General features: G+C 38.6%; 3 protein-coding genes and 1 pseudogene across 4 annotated transcripts in view; 3 read left to right on the forward strand and 1 right to left on the reverse strand.

Annotated features, from left to right (window-relative positions):
* LOC132299934 (putative disease resistance RPP13-like protein 1) overlaps nucleotides 1-22,935 on the forward strand; it is a 30,994-nt gene that overhangs the window by 5,220 nt on the left and 2,839 nt on the right. Inside the window, exon 3 of one of the 2 annotated variants that reach the window (XM_059796824.1) lies at nucleotides 5,910-5,993. The gene's annotated coding sequence lies outside the window, so the exon portion shown is untranslated. Of the gene's footprint in view, nucleotides 1-1,642; nucleotides 1,886-5,909; nucleotides 5,994-22,935 lie in introns of those variants that run through there. The other variant, XM_059796825.1, reaches the window with a different exon arrangement.
* Nucleotides 14,891-16,372, forward strand: LOC132301269 (putative disease resistance RPP13-like protein 1; annotated as a pseudogene).
* LOC132301270 (putative disease resistance RPP13-like protein 1) lies at nucleotides 16,437-17,342 on the forward strand. Its single transcript, XM_059798538.1, has 2 exons — nucleotides 16,437-17,007; nucleotides 17,113-17,342. Exons 1-2 carry the CDS (start codon nucleotides 16,437-16,439, stop codon nucleotides 17,340-17,342), a joined length of 801 nt encoding a protein of 266 aa, XP_059654521.1.
* Nucleotides 18,609-19,377, reverse strand: LOC132301271 (secreted RxLR effector protein 161-like). Its single transcript, XM_059798539.1, has 2 exons — nucleotides 19,226-19,377; nucleotides 18,609-19,077 (listed from the first exon to the last, which is right to left on the reverse strand). Exons 1-2 carry the CDS (start codon nucleotides 19,375-19,377, stop codon nucleotides 18,609-18,611), a joined length of 621 nt encoding a protein of 206 aa, XP_059654522.1.

Consider the following 22,935-nt stretch of genomic DNA (forward strand, 5'->3'; position numbering starts at 1 on the left):
AGTTTTCTGTTTGAAGACATTTAGCAATATTGAAGTCTGCGTTAGTTACCATCCTTGCAGGGAAATGGGTATCGTTGCTCACAGTTGACGTTATTGAGTGGGCAATTATCCTTATGCTGCGTTTGGTGTGCATGAATGTGTAATGTTTCCAATTTTTACCATTTTCCATTTTCCGGAATTTTATGATTTTTTTTTAGGGTATTTCCGTCTTTTCTTGTTTTGCATGTCGGACACCGTGGGGTGTGCCGGGAGTGTCCGAGAGTTGGTTGGGGCATTTCCTTGAGTTTAAGACTCTTGAAAATGCAATGGTTGCCATTTCGGCACTTCTCTGTTTTTCGGGCCGGAAGGTCCCGGGTGGGACCCGCTACTGGAATTGTTATACACGGGGATCGTGTCACGGGCTCATTGCATATCATGTATAATTATTTTATGCATAATATTATGTTGTGTGTTAAATTATGTGGGTGTAGTATAATCGGAGCATGTGTATATATTTGTAGTGGAAAAGAAATTAAAAAGGTTAGATTTTTAGTGGTGGGATCCACCACTAACTCCTTTAGTGGCCAAGAGACCAATTCATGGTCTCATTTTCTCTCCATTCCCGGCAGCTCTCTCTCCCTCTTGTATTTCTTTTTCTTTTTCTTTTCTTTTTCTTCACATCTTCAAATTTAGATTGTGATCAAACCATTAGGAGTTTGATAGTGCCGTTTGCGGCAAATCGGAGAGCTCGTCGAGATCTACGCTCGAGTATAAGCAATTCATCATTTGGCCAACTCTAGGGATTTCGAATTTTTGGACCCATTTGGGGGTTTTTGCATCTAAGTGAGGTAAGGGTCTCTAATCCATGCATTCTTGTACCTTTGTGAGTTAATTCTATGTGATTTGTTGTCAATCATGCTCAATTTGTGTGATTACCTTTAAAGTGATCTAATTGAGTAATTGTTGTGTATGAAGCTTATGACTATGTGTGCTACTTGATTTATATGAAAAGCATGCTTGAGTATTAAGTTTCTATGCTTATTGTGTTTAATAGTTTGTTGAAATTTGCTATATGGATGCGCGTTGATATTGTGAATTATAAAATTCCCTATTGACATAACATTGGAAAGCATGAGACATTCATGCATATCATTGGGTAAGAAATGGGAAAAAATTTGCTTTGAAATGAAATAAAGGGGTTTTTGGGAAATTTTTTTGATAAACGGTATTGCGAAAACCCGGACGCCGAGGGGTTACCAAGGGTCCGTGGCGTTAATGTGACCTAGAGGGAACTAGGGGAAACACCCTGGCATGGTTGAGTTATCTGGCCGAATGATGCCACGGGAGTACCATGGGTCAGGGACAGTAGCCAATCCTTTTCTTGTGTCGCCATGGGGTCATTATGGGACGGGTTGTGTTAACGGTTTGAAAAGTGATAAAGGAATGTATTTTAAAGTGGGGAGCGACATAGCATGTTATTGCTTTTCATGGCACGACATTGTTATTTATGACCTAGAGATTGTATGGTATTCTCCTCAGCATAGCATGATCCCATTCTCCCTATCTCTATACATTGTTTGGATTCACGGGGTCACAAGAGGAGTGTCTTAGACACTACCTACTGAGCAATTTTGCTCACCCCTTTATTATTAATATTTTTCAGGTTATGGGAAGGAAATGACGGATGACAATCCACCACAAGTTTGAAGGGGGCTAGAAGTTCATTTTTGCTATCTTTGGTATTTTGAGGTCATCATTTTCTGTAAAGCAATATCTTGAAAATGTATTAAGTTTGCTTACCATGGCTTTGTAATGTAACCATAAACCTTGATACTATTTTGATGTATATTAGGCCAATGTAAAAACCATATTGACATCTTTTATTGAATGGAAGAATGATGTTGTATTTGTAACAAATCGTTGACGATTGTAACCATGGAATGTTGTATATCATGTTTAAGTGAATTGCAACAGGTTTAGTGCAGTTTGCAAGACTTTTCTATAGACCATTACTCATTCTCAAGTCCACAGCATTCCAATAGCAGGAAACCAGTTCGCAGAGTCATTTCGACCGACCGAAATGCTTGTTTCGGCCGACCGGTTCTTCCAGTAGCTTCAGCCACTGTAGGGATCACAACCGGTCGACCGGTTGGCCACTTCGGCCAACCGGTTCAGGTGGGCTCACTTCGGCCGACCGAAGCTCTATTTCGGTCGACCGAACTGTGCTGTCTTGTTTTATTTTGTTTCTCCCCCTGGCAGAATCCACCGAGTATCTTGGGAAGTTGCATAGAGCCTTCATGAAGCTTGTATAAGACGTAAGAATGATGTTTTGACACTAGACATGTCGGGATTGACTTAGGTGTCCTCGGGTTTGGGTAAGGACCCGGTTAATGGTTCAGATCCACGGGTCCGAGTCGTTACAGAATGGAATGGAATATAATTGGGAATGGAATGAGAATGGGAATGGAATGACCATTCTCATTCTATTGTTTGGTTATAAATATGAAATGTGTAGGAATGGAACGATAATAACCATTCTAGTGTTTAGTTGGACCAATTTAAAATTTAGAATGGAATAATCTTCAAATTAAGTTCTCCAAAATATCCCTCCTAGTAACAAATAAATTAAATTAACAAAATGACATTCTTTTATAATTTTTTAAAAATAAATGGTGGCAGTGGCAGTGGTGGATAGTGGTGACGATGGTGGTGGAGGTGGAAAGAGGTAGTGGTGTAGGTGGTGGTATTGAAAGGCGGCGGCGGTGGTGGCAATGGTGGAATGCGGCAGCTGCGGTGTTGGTGGAAGGCGGCAGTGGTGCTGGTGGAAGACGGTGGCAGTAGTGTGGTGGTGGTGGCAGGCAGGGGAGTTGGTTGCAGTTGTGGTGGTGGAAGAAGGTGGCGGCGGTGGTGGTGGAAAGTGTTAGCGGTGGTGATGGTGGAAGAAGGTGGCGGCGGTTGGAATCGACATTCCATTCCATTCATGCACACCAAACATAGCATTAGTGTTTCATTAAATTGTAATTATCAAATATTTTTATACGAAAAGCTATAATAAGAAATCAAGAATATGCTCGTACTATGTTTAGATGGTTGATGGCATGAGTTCTCCACCCTTAGTTAGTTATCTATTCGTGATGCAAATGCCACTTTTTTTTTTTAGTCTACCATGATAGTGAGAATCTGAGCAACCTAATTGTAATCGTCTCTGTTGAAATATATAAATATTTCTATATAATTGTGGAGCAAAATCCTCCACCAATCATGGTGATCCGATCAATTTCCTTCCAATTATAAATATTTCTATATAACGGTGGAGCAAAATACTCCACCAATCACGGTGCCTCCTTTGACTAATGTACACCTTCCATATATTCTTATCTTTACCATGCCTATATATAGGCTCTTTGTACTTGAGCAATATACATCTAAATAATAAAAATGTAGTCCTTAGTGGCTCTTTATCCATGGATGTAGGCTTTAGTGCCGAACCATGTATATGCCTGTGTTCTCCATATTTCTCTCTTCCTTTTTCCTATTTGCATTTCTTATTCTCTTCTCTTTTCCTATTTGCATTTCTTATTTCCGCATCCAAAATTTAACATGGTATCAGAGCCTAGATGCTCTTGTAATCTCATCTAGAATTTGAGGGGGAGTATTGGTATTATTATTATAGAGCATATTCTCCATGTCTTCACATTCCTTTCCCTTCCAGTCCGTTTTTCTAATGGTTCAGCACCGCATTCCCTGATGTTGTTCTAGCCCATTTCCCAGCGTTGTTCCAGCCATTTCCCAGCTTTGTTTCAGCCATTTCCCGGCATTGTTTCGGCTTTTCGCAACGTTGTTCTGGCTCTTCCCGGAGTAATTCTGGCCATTTTTCCAGCATAGTCCAGCCATTTTCCCGGCTTAGTTCCGGCCTTTTCCTGGCAAGATCTGGTCATTTCCCCCAGCAAGATCTTGTCAATTTCCTGACTTTGTTCCGGACACCTCATCATCTTTCAAGGCGTTTCTTTAGCAAGTTGGGCATTCATGATATTCACGCTCCAACTTAAGCGGGAGTGTTGAAATATATAAATATTTCTATATAATTGTGGAGCAAAATCCTCCACCAACCATGGTGATCGGTCAATTTCCTTCCAATCATAAATATTTCTATATAAGCAAAATCATCCACCAATCACGGTGCCTCCTTTGACTATTGCACACCTTTCATATATTCTTATCTTTACCATGCCTACATATAGGCTCTTTGTACTTGAGCAATATACATCTGAATAATAAAAATGTAGTCCTTAGTAGCTCTTTGTCCATGGATGTAGGCCTTAGTGCCAAACTATGTATATGCATGTATTCTCCATATTTCTCTCTTCCCTTTTCCTATTTGCATTTCTTATTTCCGCATCCAAAATTTAACAGTCTCATGTGTATTAGCAACTAAGATTGCTTTTTGAGAAAATTGCTTCCGCTTAGTGGTTAGGTTATGTTAAAGAACCCACTTCAATTTTCTTCTCAGGTATTCCATGTAAAATGATACTCTTCATGCTTTTTCTTTGAATGAGAAATTTTAGTATGCTGCAGTTGAATGAAAATGTTGGCTTCTCACTTTGTGTCTCTATGTATGATGGTTTATTGATTCTGATATGTGGTTCTGACACAAAATAAAGTGACTCAAAAACCATTTTCTTCTTGTGCTGAGCATTAAATTTTGTTTCTGGGAGATATGTTGCACCAAATTCCCTTGAGACTTCTGTTTAATTTCTGATTATTCAACATATTTTAAACCAAGTTTTGTTAGCCAGCCAGAAGAGTTTTAGTCTATGAATTGCTGTGTGGATGGTTAACTATTTTTATGTATTGTCTAAAAGGCACTTAATCTATGCTCTGTTTTTTTATTATTATTATTTTTTATTTTATTTTATATTTTTTTAATTCTTGGCTAACTAAACAAGTATTTACTCGAGAATGGATCTACTGAGAACAACAAAACAGAACATAAAACAGCCAGAAACTTCAGCAGATAAAAGTACAAATATGTGGCCATTTAAGTCGTAATATTTTTGCTGCATCATCATTATGAATATTTTTGTAATTAATTTATTATCTTTCACGTCATATATGTTTGTATGGCTTCAATTTATTTTTTCCATCATTGTAGTTACAACTAAAACAAGGCGTAGTATGATGAAGAACTTGAGAGTCTAAAACAACAAATGGCCATATTATTGCATCATCATATGCAGACTCAAATTCTAGTGCGGTACAGTTATTAACAACCTTGTGTTCTTATACATGTAACCATATTTTTTATTTTTTAAAAAATGTAATTTTAAAAATTCATATATTTATTCTAGATTCTTCAAAAGAGATTGTTTAATTTTTCATACATGAAATGCTTACTTTAAAGAATTATAAAATAATAAACATCTTAACTAGTAAAAATAAAACTAAAAGTATTTATATATTTTGTTTGTAAATTTATATGTATCTATCCAATGTACAAACATCTAATATTTTTAGACTTAAATAAGAAAACAAAAATGAGCAATATAGTAATAATATGTTTTTTTTTTTGTTTTTTTTTTTTTTTTTTTTACAATGTAGGTTTATTATTTTATTTTTTTCTTGGTAGATATTCACACACACATGCCTCCATCGAGGCTCGAACCCATAACCTCCCTTTGGGAAGTAGGAATCTAGTACCGCTAAAAAAAAATAAAGTGCTAAAAATATTTGTTGGAAAACATTATTAGGTCAAAATAAACAGAGCCTTAATGTATTAGATATTTGTTTATTCCTTATGTAAATTTCTTTTGTGTTATTTATTTTTCCTTCATGTATTAATTTCTCACAGTTTTCCACTACAAGTTACAACAAAAGAAGACAAAAATAATGAAATACTCTACAACATCTTTTTCTTTTCTTTTTTATTTCAGATTTTCAATGGATTCTCCAAAGAACTGCTTAGCATCCGGTTTTCTTGAAACTTGCAGTGTTACAGAGGGATATATTGATCTCAGGTATAATTCTTGACCGGCTTGTAAATCTTGGTGTCATCCACCAGCACTATGGTTGCCGATGATGGATACAGGACATATATATCCATTCTGTTTCGGTTTATGAAGCCAACAGATCCCTCATTGTTCTATTAGTTGCAGTCTATAATATATATGCATGCTAGAAGAGAACCAAAGCAAGATTCATGTGCCTTTGGAGCTCATATGGACCTGGGCATGAGCTGAACTATTTGTGGGAAAATAAGATTTATTAGTTGTGTACAGGCTGTTAATAGCTAGGGATTTATTGGTTGTGTACAGGCTGCTGTTAATAGCTAGAGATTTACAGGCTACAGGCTGTTAATAACTAGAGATTTATTAGTTATTGCAATCCCTGATTTCTAGGGATCAGTTTTTATTAGCTTCCTAGAATAGCATTATTCTGATGTATATATAAGAGTGTATTCCCAATTCTTTAATCAATAGATTCGATTACCAATTTCAGTAATTTTGTCATGGTATCAGAGCTCTAGGCTCGTTTTCTGGGTAATCGTCTTCTTTTGGCCTTCTTTGCTAGTTCTTTTTTCCTAGTATTCTTGTTCTGTGAAAATCCAATGTTATCAAACCTGTGGATTCCATCTCTCTCTAAATCATGTCAGCATCTACTGAAACCAGCAACACTTCAGAGATTCCTGTAACTGGAAGCAACGGCTCTGTCCCAACAGGAGAATTGCAGAATATCCAGGCAGCGTATTGGTTGAATGGGAAAAATTATCTAAAGTGGTCTCAAATGGTCCGCACGTTCTTGAAAGGAAGAGGGAAATTGAGCCACTTGCTTGGTAATGGTCCAGAGAAGGAGGATCCTAAGTTTGATGCTTGGGATGAACAAGACTCTATGGTTATGTCATGGTTATGGAACTCTATGTTACCAAAAATCAGCGACACTTGTATGTTTTTTAGCACGGCCAAGGAGATATGGGAAGCAGTCAAGCAGACCTATTCCAAAGTACGTGATGCTGCACAGATCTATGAGATCAAGACCAAAATCTCCGCTACCAAACAGGGTAATCGGTCAGTCACCGAATATTCCAACCGGGTCTATGGCAGGAGATAGATCATTATCATTGCATTCAGATGAAGTGCAGTGAAGATGCAGCCATCCTTAAGAGGTTTGTTGAAAAGGACATAATTTATGATTTTCTTGCAAGTTTAAACATCGAATTTGATGCTGTAAGAGTGCAAATACTTGGAAAAGAAGATCTGTCAACCTTAAATGAGGCAATTGCATTTCTTCTTGCTGAGGAAGGAAGAAGAGGTGTTATGATTGAAACTCACACAGTAGAGAGTTCGGCCTTGGTGTCAAAAAAACACGACTATGAAGAATTATGGCTCCGAACAGCGTTTTGGAGAAGGCAATAGGCAAACTGATATGTCAAAACCATTCAACAAGGATTCTCTGTGGTGTACATACTGCAAAAAATCCCGCCATACTAAGGAGAAGTGCTGGAAGCTCCATGGCAAGCCTCAAATTGTGAACAAAGCTTGGTCAGAAAAGAGTGGACAGCTAGGAGGACAGGGACAGGCACATGTGGCAACCACACAATCCAACAGTGAAGACAATCTTTCAATCCCATTTGCTGAATTCAACAAAAAAGAGATAGAGAAATTAAGGAGCCTATTGGGAACGTTGGAGAAACCGTCTACAGCAGGTACTTGTTCTTTGGTGTTCTCAGGTATTTCCTCTCCTTCCCCTTCTTCTCATGTTTTTAGTGCTTCGGATATAGTCTCCTCAAGCTCCTGGGTCATTGACTCGGGAGCTACAGATCACATGACCCATTCCTCAAAAAAATTTATTTCATATACTCCTTGTCCTAGCAATAGGAAAATAATAACAGCTGATGGTTCAGTGACAACCGCGGCTGGTCAAGGAGATGTTTTTTTTAATGACCACCTTACACTTAAGAATGTCCTCCATGTCCTAAAACTATGCACCAATCTTGTGTCAATCCAAAAACTCATTACAGATTCTAATTGCAGTGTGACGTTTTATCCTCTCCGTTGTATATTTCAGGAACAGGGCACGAAGAGGATGATTGGACATGCTAGGGAGAGGGATGGTCTATACTACTTTGAAGAATCAAATGGACAAGATTGAGTTGAGCGTTTGTCACCATTATCATTTCTTTCCGAGTCATTCAAATCCAATAAAGATAAGATATGGCTTCTACACCTTCGTCTTGGTCACCCATCATTTACTGTTCTCAAAATAATGTTTCCTTCATTGTTCAAAAGTTTATCCATTGAAAATTTTCATTGCGACGTATGTGAACTTGCAAAGCACAAACGTACTTCTTTTCAAATTAGCAATAAAAGAACTTCTGTTCCATTTACCTTGATTCACAGTGACATTTGGGGACCTTCCACTAATACTAATATTTCTGGGGCAAGGTGGTTTGTCTCATTTATTGATGATTGCACTCGTGTGTCTTGGATTTTTCTGTTAAAAAATAAATCGGATGTGAGTTCTGTGTTTCCAATTTTTTTCAATATGGTCAAAACTCAGTTTGGTGTGGTGATAAAGAGATGCTGATCTGACAATGCTAAGGACTACTTTAATCAAATTCTCTCTCCGTATTTCCAAAAACAGGGCATAATACATGAATCCTCTTGTGTTAGCACACCTCAACAAAATGGGGTGGCCGAACGAAAGAACGGCCACCTTCTTGATATTACAAGAGCTTTCTTGTTCCAAAAAAATGTTCCAAAACAATATTGGGGGGGGGGGGGGGGGGGGCTGTTTTAACCGCTGCTCATCTCATCAATCAGCTTCCTACAAGAGTCCTTGGTTTTAAAAGTCCAATGCAGGTCCTTACACAGTTCTTTCCCAATTTTAACGCATCTAATAATCTTATTCCAAAGATATTTGGTTGTGTTGCCTTTGTTCATGTGCATTCTCAAAACAAGGGAAAACTTGATCCTCGAGCTCTCAAATGTGTCTTTCTTGGCTATTCCTCCAACCAAAAGGGCTACAAATGCTATCGTCCTCCGACAAGGAGATTTTATGTGTCTGCTGATGTTACTTTTGTCGAACAAGATCAGTACTTTAACGGTCCTTATCTTCAGGGGGAAACATCCTTCATAGAAGATAAGGATAAGGATTTTTTTCTCCTTGAGTTTCCAGCCCCTATCTCTCATCAATCCGAGTCAAACATACTCCCAAACATACAGCCCGAGCCAAACACACGGTCAGAAGCTGAGCCTCATACACCCAAATCACAAGGAGTGTTACATGGGAATCAAACTCGAGACTCTACTCGTCCATTGCAGATTTACTCAAGGAAAAGAGCACCAATCTCTCAACCTGTGCAAGTTCAATCACCCAAATCTGTTCCTGATAATGTCGAGGTAATTACTCAACCCAATGATAACACTAATGAAACCTCTGAACAAAATGATTATGATGTCCCTATTGCAAATGGAAAAGGAACTAGAACTTGTACCAAACACCCTCTTTATCTATTCATGTCATATAAGAATCTTTCTCATAACTATAGGGCCTTTCTTACTAGCTTAAATACAGTCCATATTCCCAAAACTTTATCCAATGCATTAGGAAATGAGAATTGGGAAAATGCTATGAAGGTTGAAATGGAAGCACTTGAGAAAAACAAGACTTGGGACTTGGTGAGACTGCCTAGAGGGAAGAAGCCGGTTGGGTGTAAATGGGTGCTCACAACCAAATACAACTCAGATGGCTCTTAGGAAAGGTGTAAGGCAAGATTAGTTGCCAAAGGGTATACACAAACCTACGGCATAGATTATCTTGAGACTTTTGCTCCGGTTGCTAAGATGAATACTGTGAGAATTCTGTTATCAGTGGCTGCAAATTTTGGCTGGAGATTACAGCAATTTGATGTCAAGAACGCCTTCTTACATGGCGATCTTGAGGAGGAGATCTATATGGAGATTCCACCTTGGTTTGGCTCAAATGAAAAGGAAGGAATGGTATGCAAGCTTAAAAAAGCTTTGTATGGACTGAAACAATCCCCAAGAGCTTGGTTTGGGAGATTTACCAAAGTGATGGTGAGTATGGGATATAAGCAAAGTCAAGGTGATCATATATTGTTTGTAAAACAGTCAACATCAGGGGGAGTGACAGTATTGTTGGTCTATGTGGATGACATCATAGTCATAGGAGATGACTTGGAAGGAATGGAGAGTTTGAAGAAACAGTTAGTGAAGGAATTCGAGATCAAATAGCTAGGAAAACTGAAGTACTTTGTTGGTATTGAAGTAGCCCACTCTCGGCAAGGGATTTTTATATCACAACAAAAATATGTGTTAGACTTGTTGGCAGATACAGGCAAGCTGGGATGTAAGCCAGTTGAGACACCTATGGAGTCAAACCACAAACTTTGTGATGCTCCAGAAGACATGGCCGTGGATAAAGGCTCTTTTCAGAGACTTGTGGGGAAGTTAATTTATTTGTCACATACCAGGCCGGATATAGCTTATGCTGTGAGTGTTGTGAGTCAATTCATGCACAATCCCAAAGAATCACATCTCAAAGCTGTGTATAGAATTCTGCAGTACTTGAAGAGTACGCCAGGAAAAGGAATTCTGTTTAAGAAAGGGGAAGGACTGACTCTTGAAGCCTACACAGATGCAGATTATGCAGGATCCGTGATTGACAGAAGATCAACCTCGGGCTATTGCACCTTCCTAGGTGGTAATCTCGTTACTTGGAGAAGCAAAAAACAGAATGTGGTTGCAAGGTCCAGCGCAGAAGCTGAATTTAGAGCGATGGCACTCGGGATATGTGAACTGCTATGGCTAAGGATAATCCTGGAAGATTTGAGAGTCAGATGGGAAGGTCCAATGAAGCTTTACTGTGATAATAAATTAGCCATCAATATTGCACACAATCCTGTGCAACATGACCGCACAAAACACATTGAAGTGGATAGGCATTTTGTTAAAAAGAAGTTGGATAGTGGCCTCATTTGTACTCCTTTTGTTCCTACTGGAGAACAGCTAGCAGACGTGCTTACCAAAGGATTTCCTGGTACTGTTTTTCAGAGAATAACCAGCAAGCTTGGAATGGATGACATCTATTCACCAGCTTGAGGGGGAGTGTGGGAAAATAAGATTTATTAGTTGTGTACAGGCTGTTAATAGCTAGGGATTTATTGGTTATGTACAGGCTGCTGTTAATAGCTAGAGATTTACAGGCTACAGGCTGTTAATAGCTAGAGATTTATTAGTTATTGCAATCCCTGATTTCTAGGGATCAGTTTTTATTAGCTTCCTAGAATAGCGTTATTCTGATGTATATATAAGAGTGTATTCCCAATTCTTTAATCAATAGATTCGATTACCAATTTCAGTAATTTTGTCACTATTGAACCCATTTAATACTATGATAAGGGTATTAAAATTGAGTACCATCTCTTTGGAGATTGTAATGTGCCCTACTAGCCCCATGTGCAATGGCATCACAGGCCTTCAAATGAGAGAATAGTGCAAAAGATTTAGATTTGGTTTATTTATTTTTAGTTTTATAATGCTATTCTATTCAGGGATTATGGTTTTTCAATTCATGTTTTTACAATTTTAAGATGATAAAATATAAGTTTGCCTTTTGAAGACATTTAGCAATATTGAAGTTTACGAGCGTTAGTTACCATTCTTAGAGTCCTTAGAGTGAAGTGCGTATCATTGCTCGCGATTCACATTATTGGTGGGCAATTGTCCTTAGCATTCTATTAAAATGCAGCTATCTAATTTTTTGTACAAAAAGATATAATAAGAAATTAAGAATGCTTTTACTGTCTTTTGATGGTAAATAGCATGAGTTCTCTCACCCTTAATTAGTTATCCATTCATGTCGCAGATGCCCTTTTTTTTTTTTAGTTCACGATGATATTAAGAATTTTAGCAACCTAATTGCAATTGTTGTGTATTAGCGGTTAAGATTGATTTTTGGTTTGCAAACACTCCCATCTCTCGAGAATTCCACCATCCGCGGTCGATATGAAACAGCAGAGTCGAAGTCATTTCCAAAGGAGTGCCTATTGCCCACCACTCTTACCTCTCTCCGCATCTTCGGCCTTCAAAATCTGAAATCACTGAACTACAAGGGCCTTCAACACCTTACCTCTGTAGACACCCCATTTTTGCCCTCCCCTTTTAACCAACCAACCTCCCGAATCCCGAGAAGGAATGGCGTTTCCATCTCCCGAGACCACCCCTGAGGGAAAAGGGAAGGGAAAAAAATGCAGCGCGACAACCTCTCTTACACATCTTTCCATTGAGTAAATTTGTGAAGTTTTGAGTATTACATATTGTTATCAAGCTCATTTTGATGTATGAATGATGTTTCATCAGTGTATCATGTGTATAATTTCAATTATGGTTCATATTATATGTTTAATTCCAACTTTTTTTCATATTGCCTTTCACCATTAAAGTCTGCCTCTAGTACCACTCTGATATCAAAAGTAGCTTTTACTTCTCACTAATTAATTCCATTGTTGATTCATTGCTGAAATTTCGATCAAAATATCCAATTTTGAATTCAACAAAAACCTATGTCATTACATTCCAATCTTACCACATAGTTTCAACAGCTCAATATCATTTTCACCTTCCAAAACTGAAATTAACTTTTTTTCCTGTCTATATTTTGTTTTGGTTATTGTTTTTTTTTTTTCCCCGAAATATTGAAAGACAGATAATTTTAGGCGTAGTATCAAATTATGAAAAATATCAATCTATTTTAGTTTTCGCTATATAAAACTACCCTTTAAATTAATGTTCAAAAACCTTAAAACTGTATGCGGATCTCTCTCTGGGGGTGTGTGTGTTTAAGGCTCAATATTGATGGAAGTTTTTTTGGATAGATTTTAACAACCAGCCTTTGAATCAAGTTCTCATAGTAGTAACTAACCGTCTATATATTGCATCAGAATTTGTAATTTATTGCTTTGGGAGAATAATATTTTAAAACTTTTAACCTTGTAAAGGTTTGGTAAAAGATTATGGCGGACAAAAACTTATTTTAAACTTTGAAGTATACATGGTGTAACTTATCTCCCAGAAACAAAATTTAATACGCAGCACAAGAAGGTACCATACATGGTTTTTGAATAATTTTATATTTTTTCAGAATCATTACATCATACATAGTCAACATTTTCTTTCAACTGCAGCATACTAAAATTTCTCATTCAAGGAAAAATCCCTTCTCTCTCTCAACCCCAATTTAGTCCATCTCTCTGTATATTATTTATGCTGACACAATATAATAGTTAATGAAAATAAGAAGTATTTGTGCTATGGAGGAATTGGGAGTAGAATGTAAACACATCACCATAGATGTACGTATGAAAAGGGAAAGGAACAAACATAAATGGGTTAAAGTAAATCACCTTGCACGGGGGTAGAGACTGTATAGCTTTACATCTTTCGATCTTCAAAGCCTTAAGCATTGGTGGCAACCCCATCTCTAGAAATGACGTAAGGCGTCCACATTCCTCTATCTCCAACCTTTCAAGATTTACTGATCTGCACAATTCCGGAGGCTCAATATTGAAGGAAGATTTTTTTGGATAGATTCTAACAACCCATAAGGCTTAGAATCAAGACTCGTAGTAGTAATTAACCCTCTAAATATTTCTTCAAATTTTTTTTTTTCCCTAGTTGGCACTCACACATACTTGTCTCTTCTGAGACTTGAACCCCTGACCTCCCTTTGGGAGGTAAGAGGCTGATACCGCTAGGCCACGGGCCTGTTGGTATTGCTTCAAAATTTGTAATACGCTTTATTTTTAATTCTAAATTAATAGATAAACAAATTGAATTTTTAACATTAGAATTCCTAACTGTCATATTTAGCTAGAATCCCCTTTGTGCATTAGCTATTACATGATCATAAGACATTCTTTTCTTCTTTAAGTGATGAAATTTAGGGATTAGATATTGTTAAAGAGAATAAATCTAATATGACTTCTGCAAGTGGCCTCCATAAGGCTTTCTTGTTTGGACCTTGTGGGGGGACCGGTGCACAAGGCTTGGCCACAATGACTTGTTCAAAGAGAAAAGTCCAATATGGCTGGAGCATAGACTTCGTGCAATTTACCATTATGCTTTACTTGGTCCTCATTTACCAGAATATTCAACATTGAAAAGGCTCTTTACAGCTACTCTTCTCTTCTATTCTCTTTCTCTCTCTCCCACCAAAAGTAAAGAACATGGCTGGAGCATTGGTGGGTGCAGCATTTCTCTCAGCTTTCCTTCAAGTGCTATTTGATCGGTTGGCTAGTCGTGACTTCATAAGCTTCTTTTTCAAAAGTAAATCTGATGATGGACTTAGAGACAAGCTGAAGATAAACTTGTTGGCCCTTCAAGCAGTGCTCGATGATGCGGAGGACAAGCAGATCACCAACAAATCAGTGAAAGCTTGGCTCGACGAGCTATAGCATGTTATCTACCAAGTTGACGACTTGCTGGATGAGATTGCTACCAAAGCCTTGAGGGACAGGTTGGAAGTTGATAATGATCTGTCCCTGACCCAAAGCAGCACAACTCAGGTTGGTTTCCGTCAATTTCTCCGTCGATCAATCAAGCAATCTCTATTACGCATTAATCAATCCGTCACCATGTCCGTTTATTTGTCTGATGACGAGATAGAGTCTAGGATGAAAGAGGTCATTAGTAAGTTGGAGTGTTTTGTTGAGCAAAAAAATTCTCTTAATTTGAGAGATGATGTTGGAAGAAAATCATCACAAAGGCTGCCAACTGCTTCCTTGATATATGAATTTGAGGTTTGTGGTAGGAAGGATGACAAAGAGAAGATAATTGAATTGTTGTTACCGGACAACGCAACTAGGAATGAGATCCGTGTGATCCCCATTGTAGGCATGGGTGGGATGGGAAAGACAACCCTAGCCCAGTTTGTATACAATGATGCTCGAGTTAATGAGAATTTTCCTATGAAATCATGGGTTTGTGTTTCTGATACATTTGATATTTTCGTGATAACAAAGAAAATTTTGGCCGATGTCACCTCCTCATCAAACAATGATATCGACAGTCTCGATCAACTTCAGACCAAGTTGAAAGAAAGCATGGCAGGGAAGAAATTTTTAATTGTTTTAGACGATGTTTGGAATGATAGTTACATTGATTGGGACCTTCTAAGAAGACCTTTCAGAGCTGGAGTACAGGAAAGTAGGATCATTGTAACGACACGCATTAACAATGTCGCATCAGTGAAGGGCACAGTTCCTAATCATCTCTTGGAGCAGTTGCCGTTTGAAGATTGTTGGTCATTATTTGCAAAGCATGCATTTGTAAATGGAGATTATATGGCTTATCCTGAGCTACAAAGTATTGGCAAAGAAATTGTGAAGAAGTGTGGAGGCCTGCCTTTAGCAGTAAAATCACTTGGAGGTCTCTTGCGGTGTAAATTTGAATTTGAGGAATGGCAAAATATATTAAAAAACGAGATATGGAATTTGGATCGAAACACTCTTCCAACTCTAAGATTGAGTTATCATTATCTTCCTTCGCATTTAAAGCGATGCTTTGCATACTGTTCTATATTTCCTAAAGATTTCAAATTTAAAAAGGAAAAGTTAGTCCAGTTATGGATAGCCATAGATCTTGTGGAGCAACTCAAAACCAACAAATCAGTGGAAGATGAAGGTAACTAGTACTTTCATAAACTATTATTAGGGTCTTTCTTTCAGAGATTGAGTCATGACACCAATTCTTATTTTGTAATGCATGACTTGATCCATGACTTAGCTCAGGATATATCTGGAGAATTTTGTTCTATGCTAGATTATGACAAGCCAGTAGATTATATCTATGAAAAAGTTCGTCATTTCTCATTTGCTCGTGGCAGACACGATGCATTTGAGAAATTCAAGGTTGTTAATGAGGTTAGGTGTTTAAGGACATTTATCTCATTTTCAAGAGACCAGCAATGTTGTTACTTAGGCAGTAAGGTACTACATGATATGTTGCCATTTCTAAGATGCTTAAGGGTTTTATCTCTGTCAAACTATCAGATTTCTGAATTGCCTCAATTAATCGAAAATTTGATACATTTATGCTATTTGGATCTCTCTCGAACAAGAATAAAACTGTTACCTGATTCAGTAACAACCTTGTGCAATTTATAGAAATTGGATTTGTCATATTGTGCATATCTCATTGAGTTGCCTGTGAACATAGGAAAACTAATTAACTTGCGTCATCTTGATATCAGAGAAACTAGATTGATTGAAATGCCGACGCAAATGAGCAAGCTGGAAAATCTCCGACATTTAACATATTTTGTAGTCGGCAAGAACAATAAATCAAGGATTAATGGGTTGAAGGAACTCTCATCTTAGGGGAAAACTCGATATTTCAGGGTTAGAAAATGTAGTCAGTGGTTTGGATGCAACAGAGGCCAATATGAAGGATAAGAAGCATCTTGAAGGATTAGTGTTGAAATGGGGTGGCGATACAAGTGATTCACAGAAGGAAAGAGATTTAGTTGACAAGCTACAGCCTCATGCAGGGGTGAAGTTTGTTAGCATCGTCAACTATGGGGGCACAAAATTTCCACATTGGTTAGATAAACCTCATTCATTTCGTAACATGGTGTCGTTAGAGCTTAGAAGGTGTGCAAATTGTTATCTGTTGCCGTCAATTGGGCAACTACCCTCTTTAAAACATCTAAGAATTGAAGAGATGAAAGAAATAACGGAGGTTGGTCGGGAGTTCTATGAGGATGCCTCTTCTTTTTCTTTTTCTTCAATCAAACCATTTCAATCTCTGGAGACACTAAGTTTTGAGAAAATGTCAGAGTGGAAGGAATGGCATGCATTAGAGGTTGGAGAGTTCTCTCGCCTTCTTGAGCTTTCTATTGTTGATTGTCCTAAGTTGATCGGCGAATTACCCAACCACTTCCCATCTCTGAGGAAACTTGAAATTTTTGAATGTCATGGGCTCGTTTCCAATAATGTCGGATTGTTGGTGCAAGGCATGTCGTCTCTTTAAGAATTGAAGATGTCAGAGATGACAAACTTGACGGAATTGCCGCAACAGCTACAACACCTGTCTTCTCTTTAGGAATTGATGATCTCAGATATTTCAAACTTGACTGAATTGCCACCGCAGTTTCAAAACCTATCTTCTCTTCAGAAATTGAAGATTTCCAGGATGCCAAACTTAAAGGAATTGCCTCCTAAGTTGTGCAGATTAATAAAACTTGAAAGGTTGGAGATAAAGAAATGCCCTAGCCTCGTGTCATTTCCGGACATGGGATTGTTGCCGATGCTTAAGACTCTGGAGATCGGTGAGTGTGAAGCTCTATAGACAATAGCATCATCAGCAGAGGGAATGAATATGATGGGCATCAACAATATTTTGCTTGAAGAGTTTCACATCTCGAATTGTTCATCTCTTGTTCAAGTGTCTTTCCCTAATGGTGGTCTACCTCTTCCTACATTGAAAGTACTTGTGATCAACAAATGTACAAGTTTAGAGTTTCCCCTGTCGGAGGAGACGGAGCACAATTACCACTCAGCCATTGAAGTTTTGACGATAACTAGAAGCTGTCATCTTCTCAAATCACTGTCGTTAGGCTTCTGCCCAAAGCTTCGTTCTTTAGAGATCAGGGGGTGTATAAATTTTGAAACGCTTTCAATTCCAGACCAAGAGTTTCAAAATCTGATGGGGCTTAGAATAGAGGATTGCCTTAGAGTGGTATCCTTTGGCTAAGGAGAACTGTCCGCTCCCAATCTGAGCTCATTTTATGTTTGGAATTATGAGAGTCTTAAGTTGCTGCCGCAACGAATGCACACCCTCCTCCCATCTCTTCAAGCATTGCTGATAGATGACTGTCCAGAAGTTGAATCATTTTCAGATAGAGGTTTGCCATCCAACTTACGTGAACTTCGCATTTATAATTGTGAGAAACTGATAAAGGGCCGGATGGGGTGGGGTTTGCAGCAAACACTCCCATCTCTTGTGAATTTCACCATCAGCGGTGGATTTGAAGAAGAAGAGTTGGAGTCATTTCCAGAGGAGTGGCTATTGCCCACCACTCTTACCCATCTTTGGATTACAAATCTTCCAAATCTGAAATCACTGAACCATAAGGGCCTTCAACACCTCACCTCTCTTATAGAACTACGCATCTGGGATTGCCCTAAGCTCCAGTCCTTGCCTGAAGAGGGGCTGCCTAAGTCCCTCTCTTACCTAAATGACAAAATTACTGAAATTGGTAATCGAATCAATTGATTAAAGAATTGGGAATACACTGTTATATGTACATCAAAAAAATGCTATTCTAGGAAACTAACTAATCCTGGAGATACACATTAACACATATAAAAAACTGATCCTTAGAAATCAGGGATTACAATAACTAATAAATCCGTAGCTATTAACAACCCGTACACAATTTCCTTATACAAGGAAAGAATCGTATTTTCCCACACTCCCCCTCAAGCTGGTGAATAGATGTCATCCATTCCAAGCTTGCTGGTTATTCTCTGAAAAACGGTACCAGGCAATCCTTTGGTAAGTATGTCTGCTAGTTGTTCTCCAGTAGGAACAAAAGGAGTACAAATGAGGCCACTATTCAACTTCAATGTGTTTTGTGCGGTCATGTTGCACATGATTGTGTGCAATATTGATGGCTGATTTATTATCACAGTAAAGCTTCATTAGACCTTCCCATCTGACTTTCAGATCTTCCAAGATTATCCTTAGCCATAGCAGTTCACATATCCCGGGTGTCATCGCTCTAAATTCAGCTTCTGCGCTGGACCTTGCAACCACATTCTGTTTTTTGCTTCTCCATGTAACGAGGTTACCACCTAGGAAGGTGCAATAGCCCGAGGTTGATCTTCTGTTAATCACGGATACTGCATAATCCGCATCTGTGTAGGCTTCAAGAGTCAGTCCTTCCCCTTTCTTAAACAGAATTCCTCTTCCTAGTGTACCCTTCAAGTACTGCAGAATTCTATACACAGCTTTGAGATGTGATTCTTTAGGATTGCGCATGAATTGGCTCACAACACTCACAGCATAAGCTATATCCAGCCTGGTATGTGACAAATAAATTAACTTCCCCACAAGTCTAACACATATTTTTGCTGTGATCTAAGAATCCCTTGCTGAGAGTGGGCTACTTCAATACCAAGAAAGTACTTCAGTTTTCCTAGCTCTTTGATCTCAAATTCCTTCACTACTGTTTCTTCAAGCTCTCCATTCCTTCTAAGTCATCTCCTGTTACTATGATGTCATCCACATAGACCAACAATACTGTCACTCTCCCTGATGCTGAGTGCTTTACAAACAATGCATGATCACCTTGACTTTGCTTACATCCCATACTGACCATCACTTTGGTAAATCTCCCAAACCAAGCTCTTGGGGATTGTTTCAGTCCATACAAAGCTTTTTTAAGCTTACATACCATTCCTTCCTTTTTCATTTGAACAAAACCCAGTCAGAATTTCCATGTAGATCTCCTCCTCAAGATCGCCATGTAAGAAGGCGTTCTTGACATCAAATTGCTGTAATCTCCAGCCACTAATAGCAGGATTCTCACAGTATTCATCTTAGCAACTAGAGCAAAAGTCTCAAAATAATCTATGCCGTAAGTTTGTGTATACCCTTTGGCAACTAATCTTGCCTTATACCTTTCCAAAGAGCAATCTGAGTTGTATTTGGTTATGAACACCCATTTACACCCAACCGGTTTCTTCCCTCTAGGCAGTCTCACCAAGTCCCAAGTCTTGTTTTTCTCAAGTGTTTCCATCTCAACCTTCAGAGCATTTTCCCTATTCTCATTTCCTAATGCATCGGATAAAGTTTTGGAAATAGGGACTGTATTTAAGCTAGTAAGAAAGGCCCTATGGTTATGAAAAAGATTCTTATATGAGATGAACAGATAAAGAAGGTGTTTGGTACAAGTTCGAGTTCCTTTTCTAATTGCAATAGGGACATCATAATCATTTTGTTCAGAGGTTTCATTAGTGTTATCATTGGGTTGAGTAATTACCTCGACATTACCAAGAGTAGATTTGGGTGATTGAACTTGCACAGGTTGAGAGATTGGTGCTCTTTTCCTTGAGTAAATCTGCAATGGACAAGTAGAGTCTCGAGTTTGCTTCCCATGTAACACTCCTTGTGAGTTGGGTGTATGAGGCTCAGCTTCTGACCGTGTGTTTGGCTCGGACTGAATGTTTGGGAGTATGTTTGACTCGGATTGATGAGAGATAGGGGCTGGAAACTCAAGGAGAAAAAAATCCCTGTCCTTAATCTTCTATGAAAGATGTCTCCCCCTAAAGATAAGGACCGTTAAAATACTGATCTTGTTCGACAAAAGTAACATCAGCAGACACATAAAATCTCCTTGTCGGAGGATGATAGCATTTGTAGCCCTTTTGGGTGGAGGAATAGCCAAGAAAGACACATTTGAGAGCTCGAGGATCAAGTTTTCCCCTGTTTTGAGAATGCACATGAACAAAGGCAACACGATCAAATATCTTTGGAACAAGATTATTAGATGCGTTAAAATTAGGAAAGAACTGTGTAAGGACCTGTATTGGACTTTTAAAACCAAGGACTCTTGTAGGAAGCCGATTGATGAGATGAGCAACGGTTAAAACAACCTCCCCCCAGTATTGTTTTAGAACATTTTTTTGGAACAAGAAAGCTCTTGTAATATCGAGAAGGTGGTCGTTCTTTCGTTCGGCCACCCCATTTTGTTGAGGTGTGCTAACACAAGAGGATTCATGTATTATGCCCTGTTTTTTGAAATACGGAGAGAGAATTTGATTAAAGTAGTCTGTAGTATTGTTAGATCGGAATCTCTTTATCCCAACACCAAACTGAGTTTTGACCATATTGAAAAAAGTTGGAAACACAGAACTCACATCCAATTTATTTTTTAACAGAAAAATCCAAGACACACGAGTACAATCATCAATAAATGAGACAAACCCCCTTGCCCCAGAAACATTAGCAACAGTGGAAGGTCCCCAAATGTCACTGTGAATCAAGGTAAATGGAACAAAAGTTCTTTTATTGCTGATTTGAAAAGAAGTACGTTTGTGCTTTGCAAGTTCACATACATCGCAATGAAAATTTTCAATGGATTAAATTTTGAACAATGAAGGAAACATTATTTTGAGAACACTAAATGATGGGTGACCAAGACGAAGGTGTTGAAGCCATATCTTGTCTTTATTGGATTTGAATGACACGGAAAGAAATGATAATGGTGACAAACTCTCAACTCTATTTTGTCCATTTGATTCTTCAAGGTAGTATAGACCATCCCTCTCCCTAGCATGTCCAATCATCCTCTTCGTGCCCTGTTCCTGAAATATACAACGAAGAGGATAAAACGTCACACTGCAATTGGAATCTGTAGTGAGTTTCTAGATTGACTCAAGATTGGTGCATAGTTTTGGGACATGGAGGACATTCTTAAGTGTAAGGTGGTCATTCAAAAAAACATCTCCTTGACCAGCCACGGTTGTCACTAATCCATCAGCTGTTATTATTTTCCTATTGCTAAGACAAGGGGTATATGAAATAAATTTTTTTGAGGAATGGGTCATGTGATCTGTAGCTCCCGAGTCAATGACCCAGGAGCTTGAGGAGACTATATCCGAAACACTAAAAACATGAGAAGAGGAGAAATGAGAGGAAATACCTGAGAACACCAAAGAACAAGTACCTGTTGCAGACGGTTTCTCCAACGTTCCCAATAGGCTTCTTAATTTCTCTATCTCTTATTTGTTGAATTTGGTAGATGGGATTCAAAGATTGTCTTCACTGTTTGATTGTGTGGTTGCCACATGTGCCTGTCCCTGTCCTCTTGGCTATCCACTCTTTTCTGACCAGGCTTTGTTCACAGTTTAAGGCTTGTCACGGGGCTTCTAGCACTTCTCCTTAGTATGGTGGAATTTTTTGCAGTATGTACACCACATAGAATCCTTGTTGAATGGTCTTGACATGTCAGCTTGCCCATTGCCTTCTCCAAAACGCTGTTCACAGCCATAATTCTTCACAGCCGTGTTTTTTGACACCAAGGCCGAACTCTCTACTATGTGAGTTTCAATCATAACACCCCTTCTTCCTTCCTCAGCAAGAACAATTGCAATTGCCTCATTTAAGGTTGGCAGATCTTCTTTTCCAAGTATTTGCACTCTTACAGCATCAAATTCAATGTTTAAACCTGCAAGAAAATCATAAATTCTGTCCTTTTCAACAAACCTCTTAAGGATAGCTGCATCTTCACTGCACTTTATCTGAATGCACTGATAATGATCCATCTCCAGCAATAGACCTTTCAAGAGGTTGGAATATTCGGTGACTGATCGATTACCCTGTTTGGTAGCGAAGATTTTGGTCTTGATCTCATAGATTTGTGCAGCATCACGTACTTTGGAATAGGTCTGCTTGACTGCTTCCCATATCTCCTTGGCCGTGCTAAAAAACATACAAGTGTCGCTAATTTCTGGTAACATAGAGCTCCATAACCAGGACATAACCATAGAGTCTTGTTCATCCCAAGCATCAAACTTAGGATCCTCCTTCTTTGGACCATTACCAAGCAAGTGGCTCAGTTTCCCTCTTCCCTTCAAGAACGTGCGGACCATTTGAGACCACTTCAGATAATTTTTCCCGTTCAACCTATACGCCGCCTAGATATTCTGCAATTCTCCTGTTGTGACAGAGCCGTTGCTTCCAGTTACAACGATCTCTGAAGTGTCGTTGGTTTCGGTGGATGCTGACATGGTTTAGAGAGAGAGGTGAAATCCACAGGTTTGATAACACTGGATTTTCACAGAACAAGAACACGAAGAAAAGGACTAGCACAGAAGGCCAAGAGAAGACGATTACCCAGAAAACGAGCCTAGAGCTCTGATACCATGACAAAATT

This window comes from Cornus florida, unplaced genomic scaffold (genome assembly GCF_030987335.1).
Source record: "Cornus florida cultivar Cherokee Brave unplaced genomic scaffold, ASM3098733v1 CherokeeBrave_3.0.0_Hap2_Chr03, whole genome shotgun sequence".
NCBI lineage: Eukaryota > Viridiplantae > Streptophyta > Magnoliopsida > Cornales > Cornaceae > Cornus > Cornus florida.